The sequence below is a fragment of the Silene latifolia genome, chromosome 1 (genome assembly GCF_048544455.1).
Source record: "Silene latifolia isolate original U9 population chromosome 1, ASM4854445v1, whole genome shotgun sequence".
In the NCBI taxonomy this organism is placed as follows: domain Eukaryota; kingdom Viridiplantae; phylum Streptophyta; class Magnoliopsida; order Caryophyllales; family Caryophyllaceae; genus Silene; species Silene latifolia.
This window is the reverse complement of record NC_133526.1, coordinates 167,862,754-167,874,674: the sequence shown is the minus strand read 5'-3', so window position 1 is coordinate 167,874,674 and position 11,921 is coordinate 167,862,754. Positions and strand designations below refer to the sequence as shown.

The following is an 11,921-nucleotide window of genomic DNA, read 5'->3' as shown; positions in this document are numbered from 1 at the left end:
CGGAAGAAACCAACATCTTACCGCCTAATGTGTCTAGGAACAAAGGCTGTGGTAAACGGTTGGTGAGCAAGAAAAATAAGGCAATCAAGAAGGCGGAAAAAGCAAATAGGTTGTGTGTTAACTGTAAGCGCAAGGGTAACCACGACAAAAGGAATTGTCCATATGATTTTGCAGACCTTCCTCCAGTGAATCAGGTTTGTATTCATCTACGCAACTACATCTGATATTAATTTGTGAATCCCAGGTCTTAATTATCTGGTTATCTTATTTTGAGAATCCCAGAGGTTGCTTTGTGAATCCCAGGTCTTAATTTGTGAATCCTGGGTCTTATTATGTGAATCACATATCTTTATTTGTGAATCACAGAAATGAGACTGATTGTATGTAAGAACCTAATATAATTCCTCACTTTGTAACATAAATGACAACAGTTGGCTTATATAAGATGAATGTGATTCACGCCGTGTCACCCAATTTTGCATGATCCTCACTTTTATTATTGTACATCTAATGTTTGTAAACATCTTTCTAATTCCAGCTTTGTCTTTTACGTAGGGAGAGCTAGCGGACGAAGAAGTAGAAGAGGAAGGGGATGAGGATGAAGAATGAAGGAAAGAGTCTTCTTAAGCCTTGAGAAATAGATATGATGATTGAAGAAGACACTGACAATTTTGAAAGGAGCAGTCTTTTAGTTTGGCAACATATTATTGGTTTCCAAAAATATGGACATCTTATTTATTTATCTTATTTTTGTGAATCTGAGAGGTTCTTTTGTGAATGTAATAGGTTGTTTTATGAATCTTAAATCTTAATATGTACAAAAGACCTGGAAATCTTATTTGTTGGTATTAATTTGTGAATCCTGGGTCTAATTTTCGCGATTATTAGGAAGATTCGTAATCTTATTAGAAAGGAACGGTCGACTGGCTAAACGGTCTTATTTTGTGAATGACACAATTTAAATATTATATACAATGGATAAGTGTGAATTATAGACGTTATTTCATGAATCTTACCGTGTGAATGACAATATATAAATCCGAGGTCTAATATTGTGAATCGACTTGTTTTGTGAATCCATCTTTTGTGAATATCGTCTTTTTTGAATCTCAGACATTCTTTTGTAAATCTCAGGTCTCATTTTGTCGACTTGTTTTGTGAATCCATCTTTTTGTGAATATCGTCTTTTTTTTGAATCTCAGACATTCTTTTGTGAATCTCAGGTCTCATTTTGCGAATCAGACGCTTTATAAATCATCCACGTCAAATTTCACAAATTCAAGCGACTAATCAATTCCATTGATTAAAATCAACTATTACAAAAGGAGATCTACTGAATAAGCAGATTAGCACCCAACTAAATGACTAATAACATATTCACTAGAAGACTTGATAGATCCTGCATATACCATCTAATACTATACTAACATAATACTTGATTGTATCCACCACAAGTTAAATTCCACGCATAAGGGAATTTAACTCACAGCAAAAGAATAAATGCTGCCCCGTTTCTACTACACGCTCACAAAGACAATCATGAAGAATAAATTCCCAACCAGAGAAGCATACACTGAAGAACGATCTCCCTGCTTCACATCATATCACCACCATAGACAAGCACATCTTGCTACTTATACTCCTATATCAAAAAACACGTGAAATATTTCAAAATATATACACGGACAAGCATGGCTCGCTACTATTCAAAATATCGCGGATACTATGAATGAATGGGGATTTGATATGCAAAAGTTATTAAAGAACCGGGCCTGTACCGTTCTAGTATTTGCATCCCATGAAAGTAGTTGCATCATTACAGACTTTCGAAATTCTGGCATTCTCTGCAATTGTAAGAAATTATAGTTGAAATTAATGAACAACACAGTTTCAAATACAGATTTCATGTACGTATACTGTTCAACTTGTTTCTTACCTGATAATTGTCTGGATTCTGCCAATCACCGAGCTCACAGTCCAACATACTCAAATACCTCAACACGTGAGCTCCACAATCAAAACTGAATGTAGTATAGTGTTCAACTGTTTAGTAACCAATATTTAATTTCCGTAAAGCGGACACATTAGGGAATAACTTACTTATTTGATTGTTGAGGAACTTTGAGAGTTATAACCCTGTGAGAGTGCAGAAACCGCATGGGATAATATGACGGGGAACTACTTGCCAAAATAGGAGATAATTTGGCCACCTGAAAATGTTTCGAGTTAATACTGATTGTACACTAAAAATGTTTTATATACTCTGATTCACAAACTGTCAAGGGTTAGATTAGGCAAATAATTAATACCGTGTCTATGGTTGTATTATGTACATCATAAGACTGTACTTTCGCGCTTGAGTTGAGGATGTAATTCGTTTTACTCTCCATATCGCATATACAAGCCCACCAATGTTTGTCTTTGATCAGCGGTATAAAAACCTGATATAATAAAGATTAGTCTCCAATTTACAGCCCTACATGTCCACCACAAAAAAAAAAAAAAAAAAAAAACAAAAAATATTGTTGAAGGACCAGACCTTTCGGATTGTGGCACCATTCCCCGGTTTGTATGTCCCACTGATGTATTGATTCCAAATACAAGGGTTTTTCTTCTTTGTACAGTTCTACATACCACAAAAGGTGATTTTACAAACCATATCAATTTGGGATAATCAAGATACTTGAATATTAAAACAAGTTCAAAGCTAACCACGATGACAGTCGATGGCAAGTACAGAAGATCTGGTCAATGAAGTGTCGTCTTAATCCCAAACATATCAATCACCTAAAAAAATAATATTAGGAATGAAACAAAAGATTACAGATAATACAATGAAATGAACGCTGATAGTAGTCTACTTACTTGATCCATAACCCACTGACGCGGTCTAAGCGTAGATAAACCCGCTCGTGTGACTTCCATCCACTCAAGACACACCATAGCCTCGCTCGTAGTAAGGCACATTAAGAAACATTACTAGAATTATCCAAATAAAAATAAAAATTAAAGTAAAGGGGCAAGGGAAAAGCACAAAAAAATAAAAGTAAAGGGGAAAAATACTTACTGTGTGACTGCATCTCTTCCTTTGCGGTGCCAAATAAACTTCACAAGGTCGTCTTCAGAATAAGGTAGACGCCGGTAGCCCCTGACAAATATTAATAAGATGACTTAAGATCGTGATTCACAAATCAAGATCTTTGATTCACATAATAAGACCCACGATTCAGAAATTAAGAACAACAGATAAAACCAATAATAACATCTAAGATTCACAAAACATGATTAATAAGGGAATGGGTCATACATAGGCACACAATTCCACTCTTCTGCACTTCGTTCGACAGTAGCTTTCAACATGTTGTCACCGGAGGTCATAATTCGAAGGCATAACTTCAATGCATAGCGTTTGGTTGACTTACCTACAAATGCAAAACAAAAAGTCCTTATAATTATTCCAAAGTTCACGAAGGCGGCCCCTGTGTTTCAGGAAATTAACTCCGTGTCCGACAAATCTAACTCTCGGGTTCACAAGGTTAAGTAAAGGTATCTTACGAAGTTATAATTAAAGGACAATCGGTTTTGTTCCCTTTGTAATGCTCCAACAGGTGAAACAAATAGACGCCGGTATCCATTTCACCAGACTTCAAAATTGAAGGAGGGACAAACAACTCAGGCATCATGTCGCCCCACTGCTGCGAATCTTGGTGAAACCCAATTGATGAGCTGTCTTTCTCGCACAGACACAACCTAAATTAGCACTTAATTATGTGGATGTGTTACATGCTTGTCAAACACTTTGATCGTGAATTCACGGAAAAAAAAAGTAAATTCACACTTTGCATAACCAGAAATGGAGGAAAATACGCACCATAGGTTGCACATAATCAGAATAGTTAACATCTACTCCATTCATAGGGTGTATATTTGTCAATTTATTCCATCGAAGGTCGAAACAAAAGAAGAACGATGGGCATGATGTAGACATGATTGGAGTGCAAATCTGAAAACAAGACAAGATGAAATGAAAAGAAGAACATAAAGATGAAAATAGGTTTCACAAAACATAATAACACCAAACCAAAACTTACTAATTGAATCAAGAAACATCAATATTTTCCAGACAACCCGGGGGAACTAACACCGTCATTGGAGTATGGAACAAATAAACGAACAGGAGAATCCGGTGATTTCTACTTCTCATTCTTGTTTAGGATCTCACACCAAATATTTACTGACTTGAGAACATACTCGATCACCTTCAGGTATAGTCCTCAACATGCTCCTTGTCAATCTCTCAGTGTTACTTTGAAAAAGAATATCACTGCACGCAACAATCAAAACAATCAGATTCGCAAAACAAGCCGTCAGATTCGCAAAACAGTCTATTGGATTCACAATATAAGCCCTACGATTTATAAATTGTCCGATTCACAAAATGAGACCTGAGATTTACAAAACAAGGTCATAGTCAAATACCTTTGTTCTCTTTGTTGAGCAAAGCCCGAAATCCAACAAGTATTTTCTCCTCCCTATTAAAAGGAGTAATAACACGATGTTTCTTTGGAGATACGGAGATCGATAGGCAAAGAACTGGAATTATCTCTCTTCTAGGACGCACAATAGCGGGAGTATTGACATCAACATTATTGACATCAACATTATTGACATCAACATGATCGTAAAGCGATGGTACCGATAATGTAGGAAATCTGGTTCCCTCATCCTCTTCCCTCGACATCGATCTATTCTTTCCTCACCTTGTATGCTTTCCTCACCTGGTCCCTCTTCTTCTCGCTACGGCATGGACCGGTGGTTTCATCACGACAAACGGTTTCCATGACGACGACGAATGTACGGGTGAGTGACCAATGGTTTTTCAGGCAATTGCTCGATTCTTCCACACACGATTTCGGAGATGGTGGACGGACGATGGAATCATTGGAGTATCAGGTAAATCAATAACAATTGGGGTTTCGGCTAGTTCGACAACTGGTGTTGGTGTTGGTGGGGACCGAGGATCAATAGATCTGTCTTCTTCGAAGACAAAAAATGATCGTCGTCGCTAGTAGCCTCCACCGTGGGCAATCGATGGGGTTGGCAATCTTGGTTTACGACGTTTCCGAATGGGTTTGCTTGTCTTTGTGGGATCCGGTGGACGAATCGGTACAAAAGTGTCATCCATAATTTCCAATGCCGCACGTAAATCAGCGTCGGACCATCCACCCATCCTGTCCACATCGTCATTAACAACGTGATCATTCTCCACAACATTCGCTGCAATGGATAACGTGTTTCCAACGATATTATTGACCACGGTGTCCAAATTCAGTTCACCGTCCTCATCCTTCTTAGCATCCTCATTATTACCCATCTCTATATTTTCCTCCTTATTCCCATCATCGGCATTTTCTTCATCCCCAACATTCTCATCAAACTCATCCTGTTGGGATGAAATATACCCGTCTGCAATACCATTAACGGCTGCCACCATAGTAGAAACCGCTGCTGAGGAAGGTAGCTTGAATAGCAAGAGATCTGTAGCTAGCGAAAGCTGCAGCCGCTACCTTTGCGGCTTCAGCAAGTTTGTGAACAATCTCACACTTACTGTCACTAAGGCCATCAGTTTCCTTGTCACCACAATGTGGAATATCAGACCCTATATCTGGTTTGCCTTCTTCGTGGTATTGGATGGTTGATTTGGACTGAACATGCTCAATCTTTGTGACCGGTGGCTGAGGTGCGGGTGCGAGTGTGTGGTAGCTCATGACAAGGGGAGGCTCCACAGAACCTTGACCGAAACCTTTATTTGCCTTCAACTCCTGTTTAATTCTTTTTGCAATTTTTTCTTTCGTCCAATTACAACAAGTTGGAAACTTTCTTACGACCAATCTTGATTTGTAGACGAAACGGTCCAAGTAAATGAACACGAGCACCATAATGGGTCCACCAAAAAAATTATCTCCTTTCAAGCGTTTGACATCTCTCCACTCCTCCTTTTGCCAAGACTCAACTTGGTCAGCCAACTTCTGTTTGATGAAATTGCACCAATTGAATTCGGAATCGATGAAGTATCACCTAAACTTTTTAAAATCCTCAAACTTGCGCGATTCCCTTGCACACCACCCAACAGAGACGAGAATATGTAAACGATGAAATTTCGTTTAAAGTCATCTCCACCATCTTTTTGCATGGATAATTTGTTCAAGACGTGGTGATCATCGATATATTTGTGTGGATATTGCTTTCGGAAGTTTTCCAACGTAGCTAAATAAGCAGGACACTTATCCACATGTGACGCTTCCTCAACAGGTCTTGAACCCATTGGAATGCTCATGCAAAGATGGATGTCCTCCTCTAATACAGGGAGTTTTTTGTCAAATAACCATCCCTTTCTTTGGGTTGTAATTTGACACTAGCCAATAAGCAAGGTCCCCGGGAACTTTGTCTGTTTCAATCATTAACAGACCGCCAAAGCCCATGTCTTTTATAGCTTGAATCTGCTGATCGCTCGGTGGATTTTTCGTATCTTCGAGAAAGTTGTACAACCCTTTTGGCGACATTCGAGTCCTCACCGTAGGCGGTCCCTCCGTACGCACCCTCTTTTTTCTTTGGCGTGAAGCGCTTGCTTGCACAACCACTTTGTGATGGTCGCTTCATCTTGTAGCCTGTTTCACAATAATCATCTTTAGCGTCACAAAATAAGCTGAAAGGATACACAACAAATAAGAACTAAGATTTATATAGTCTATTTTAGGGGGATATGACCTGAGATTCACAAAATAACTCTCCAGTTTCACGAAATAACCTCAAGGATTCTTTTCAATAAAGCATAAGATTTATATAGTCTGAATGTGTGGAGCAGACCTGAGATTCACAAAATAACACCCCAGTTTCACAAATTAACCTCTATGATTCACAAAATAAGGCATAAAATTTATATAGTCTGAATCCAGGGATAAGACCTGAGATGCACAAAATAAACCCCCAGTTTCACAAAATAAGCTATAGGATTCAAAAATAAGCTAACAGTAGGGGCCGGGTGTCCTAAAACGGGACGGGAAAGGGTTTAGGGTTGGATTAGGCGAATCCGCTACCGCGGATCCGCTACCGCGGATCCGCCTAATCCAACCCTAAACCATTTCCCTTGTACATAGTCATTCGACCAACGACAAGACCAAAAGACACCCTAGGAGGGGACGGGTGAACCCTTTTTTGGGGACGGGGTTAACAGTAGGGGCCGGTTGTCCTAAAACGGGACGGAAAAGGGTTTAGGGTTGGATTAGGCGGATCCGCGAATCCGCCTAATCCAACCCTAAACCCTTTCCCTTGTACATAGTCATTCGACCAACGACAAGACCAAAAGACACCCTAGGAGGGGACGGGTGAACCCTTTTTGGGGGACGGGGTTAACGATAGGGGGCCGGGTGTCCTAAACGGGACGGGAAAGGGTTTAGGGTTGGATTAGGCGGATCGCTACCGCGGATCCGCCTAATCCAACCCTAAACCCTTTCCCTTGTACATAGTCATTTGACCAACGACAAGACCAAAAGACACCCTAGGAGGGGACGGGTGAACCCTTTTTGGGGGACGGGGTTAACAGTAGGGGCCGGGTGTCCTAAAACGGGACGGGAAAGGGTTTAGGGTTGGGTTAGGCGGATCCGCTACCGCGGATCCGCCTAATCCAACCCTAAACCCTTTCCCTTGTACATAGTCATTCGACCAACGCCAAGACCAAAAGACACCCTAGGAGGGGACGGGTGAACCCTTTGTGGGGGACGGGGTTAACAGTAGGGGGCCGGGTGTCCTAAACGGGACGGGAAAGGGTTTAGGGTTGGATTAGGCGGATCCGCTACCGCGGATCCGCCTAATCCAACCCTAAACCCTTTCCCTTGTACATAGTCATTCGACCAACGCCAAGACCAAAAGACACCCTAGGAGGGGACGGGTGAACCCTTTTTGGGGACGGGGTTAACGAGAGGGGGCCGGAAATGTCAACGGGGCATGAAGTTATTTTTGAAGTTATTATTGAAATTGTCATTCGAAGTTATTATGAAACAATAGGGAACGCAAGGATTCACAAAAAACAAAGAACACAAAGCAAACTTCATTAATAAAACATAGTAGTCATACATTATATTTATAAACTATCGACAATAGAACACGGCAAACAAGATAGCAACGTTCAATGCCGAAAATTACAAAGATAGTATTTTAGGAAAAGGGATACAAATGTAGGCTATAGGTCCATAATAGAAGGTAAATCAATAGAACATGCATCTATACAATTGCGTAATAAGTTGACAGCAATAGCAATTGCAAAGTGGCTCGTTCAAGAGACATCATGGAGGTAAAGAACGTAAGTTCTCATAAATTGTAGCGCGATCAATAGCATTCAGAAGGTTCATGGAACTTGGATGGTTATATTGGTGAAAATGAAGGATGAATTTAGCTGACATATTATCATCAAAGCAAACATTTGCACGTTTGGAATATTAGGTTAGCACCCCTATGAATAATTACAATACCCTCCACATGGTTGATTTCAAGAGAAAGCCAATATGCGGCGGTTACAGGGAGCATTGGGATGAATAAGAAATAATCGAGACCAATTCCGACACACAATAGCCATATTTGCCTTGTCTTCAAAGGCATCAAGTTTAGAAAATATATTATGCATAACTCCTTGAATATTGAAAACAGAATGTTGTGAGTGATAGCGAGGGGAAGATAATTTAACTTCGCCAAATCGGCTTCCTTAAAAGACAAACTGATTGCGTTTTTTTTTTGGACATAAGTGCACGAAATGACGATTCGTCTTCTTCAAAAGCATTCACGACACACCCTTTGCACCAAGACTCCATAATTCACTAAAAATAATAATAGAAACGCATAGTAGGTGAGTAACTAAATGAATAAGTTTCACAATGGCAGATCTAGGTTTCACAACAACTACTCCAAGATTCACAAAATCAAGTATAGGATTCACGTAATTATGAATCAACATTACAAAGATCGAGAGACAGTAACAGAATCTCATCAAGTGCATGCCAGCTAAATTATTATGAAAGTTGTATTCGAAGTTATTATGAAAGATAGATGCTCGAGGATTGACAAAATAAAAGGAAAATAAACTTGATTAATAGAACATAGTATTCATACATTATGTTGATACAACATCCGAAATAGAAAACTACTGATTACATATTTATACAAGGGTGCCTTAGCAAGTATACAAAAGTAAGATTAAATACTAACGGTGATAGACCTAAGTACACCGACCGACAACTAAACATAATAGGTTCATTTGAAATATAATTTAGTAGCTACATTCCCTATCACGCAAGGGTACAACTTTAAGTCCTACAACTGTGTTCATAAGGTATTCTTGTCCTCATATTCACTGCACTGCTTGTACAATTCCTTGTGTTGTATTATAAGGGCATTGTAGGCAAGCTTTCTTTAGATGTACAAGAAAGCAAATATATCAAAGATGAAGATGAGGACGATGAAGATAATCGATCCCTCCAAAACAAGTCTTTCTCATGGCATATATGTTCTGCCATATCCCACCATTTGGTGTTGCTCATTTAGCCAGGAAACCGTCACAACTAGAAGGCCGGGCTAAATGAGCAACACAAATGTTGGGATATGGCAGAAAATATAGGTCGTGAGAAAGGCTTGTTTGTAGGGATCGATCTTCATCGTTATCATCTTCATCTATGATACATATTCTTTCTACTAGGACATGGAAAGAAAGGTAACCTAAAATTCCGTTTTAATACAACCCAAGGAATTGTATAGATGAGGCAGAGTTTGAGCATAGTAATACCTTAAGAACACATTTGTAAGACTTAAAAGTGTACCCTTGCGTGATAGGGAATGTAGCTACTAAATTATATTTCAAATTACCAGTACTAGTCCCTACAGTTAGCAAGCTGTCCGGCAAGAGAGCATATCCATTTAATGAGCTCAAACTCTGCCTCTTCAAAGATATCGACTACCCGACCCGTACACCAAGTGTCCATAGTTGGCAATGTATACGCAGACAGGAGCAATTGACCTAGGCATATAAATAACTAAAACAGTTCAGACAAAAATAAATGAAAATAACTAAAACATAATAAGTAATACATTTCATACACATACACAAAATGTCATGTTTCGTATAAGTACATTCCAGATAAGTAGGATTAAAAGCCATATCAAAACAAGGTAAAGCATTCAGATGAAGTTTTACAAATGACCAACTATGGACAAAGTGGTCTATAGGTTTCGCAAGATAAGGTCTATGCTTCAGACAAGCATTCACATAAACTCATCATAAAAAGACTACAATCATGAGGCAGGTTTAACTTCCTGCATTATAATGAGAATGATTCGCAAAATATTCCACCAGATTCATAAAATATTCCACCAGATTCACAAAAACGACTACAAAATTCACAAAATTAACTCAGGTTTAACAACAACACATCAGTCCAATATTCACAATATCACCTCCAAGTTTCATGATACAAAAACACATAACTATATCGACATTGCAGAATCAACAGAGCACCACAACAGCAACAACAAAAAAGCACAATATTAACAAAAACGAAACATATTAAGCAATGAACAATGAGAAAAACCTAATAAACAAAAATTGACGAAGTAAGTATTGAAGAGAGCGAACAGGACATACAAATAGTAGATCGAAAATGCTCTGAAATTGATTTTGTTGCGTTAAGACGATCGGATAATTCTTCGAGGATGATTAAAACTCGCATTATAATTGAAAATGATTTAGTAATACATTATCGAAAAAAATAGTAGATTGAAAAGCGTCTGAAAATAGTAGATCTACAATAATTGATCGAAAATGAAGAAAAATAGTGATACGAATGAGAATATCACATACATAGATCCGAAAAAGGACGACCGAACAGAGATGATGATGATGATGACGATCGCGATCAAAATATCAGATGATGAACTGCGTGTGATTGGCGATGATGAACGAAGTTAATCGAAAAACGGTAGTTGAGTGTTGAGAGTGGAGTAAATGCGTGAAAGAAGAGAGACGAGGAGAGAGAGAGTAGAGAGAGAGAGTAAAATGTCGTAAATGAAGTTGTTGGCTGGCATTTGCTTTGAGTGTATGATTAAATAGGGACACGTGGCAAAGATCTCAAAAGTGCGTCTATAGTTATTAGATCCGACGGTTTAGAAGGTGTCCGGCCGCCTCACCCTAAGAAGGGTGCCTCACATGATTCAATCTCTCTCTCTCTCTCTCTCTCTCTCTATATATATATATATATATATATATATATATATATATATATATATATATATATATATATATAGGAATGAGATCATGTGAGGATACACTATCTTTTTGAGGATTGAGGATTGCGTTACAATATCAGAGGTTCTTCAATACAATATCACAGGTTATTCGATAAAATATCACACAAAAAAACACCTTGTGCAAAAAAAATTTTATTTTTTCAAAAAAAAAAAAAATTTATTTGACAAAGGTCCGATTTTTCGTGATATTTTATTGAAGAACTTGTGATATTGTATTCACAAATCCTCAATCCTCAAATATTTAGGAGTTCTCACCGGATCTTGACTATATATATATATATATATATATATATATATATATATATATATATATATATATATATATATGCATGCTCTATGGTCCATACTCCATATGGAACTTGCTTGTATCATTGTACTTCCTCCATTCAACTCCACTCTACCACCTTTCCATTTTCATCCATTCAACTCCACTCTACCACTTACTAAAAAAAGAAAGTAAAATGACCATATTATCCTTATAACAACATTTTATTTACAAATAATGCCACTAAATGGCCCACTTACTTTTACCCACAAAACACACCCTAAACTAATCCTAGCCCAATTAACAC

At 38.3% G+C, this 11,921-nt stretch overlaps 1 protein-coding gene across 1 annotated transcript; it reads right to left on the bottom strand.

Annotated features, from left to right (window-relative positions):
- Nucleotides 1–1,512: 1,512 nt before the first annotated feature.
- On the bottom strand, nt 1,513–2,425 carry LOC141609059 (uncharacterized). The gene is made up of 5 exons (XM_074428313.1): nt 2,310–2,425; nt 2,101–2,210; nt 1,937–2,021; nt 1,779–1,844; nt 1,513–1,642 (listed from the first exon to the last, which is right to left on the bottom strand). The coding sequence occupies exons 1-5, from the start codon at nt 2,388–2,390 to the stop codon at nt 1,631–1,633; spliced, it is 354 nt and encodes a 117-aa protein (XP_074284414.1). The 5' UTR covers nt 2,391–2,425; the 3' UTR covers nt 1,513–1,630.
- Between the last annotated feature and the right edge of the window lie 9,496 nt (nt 2,426–11,921).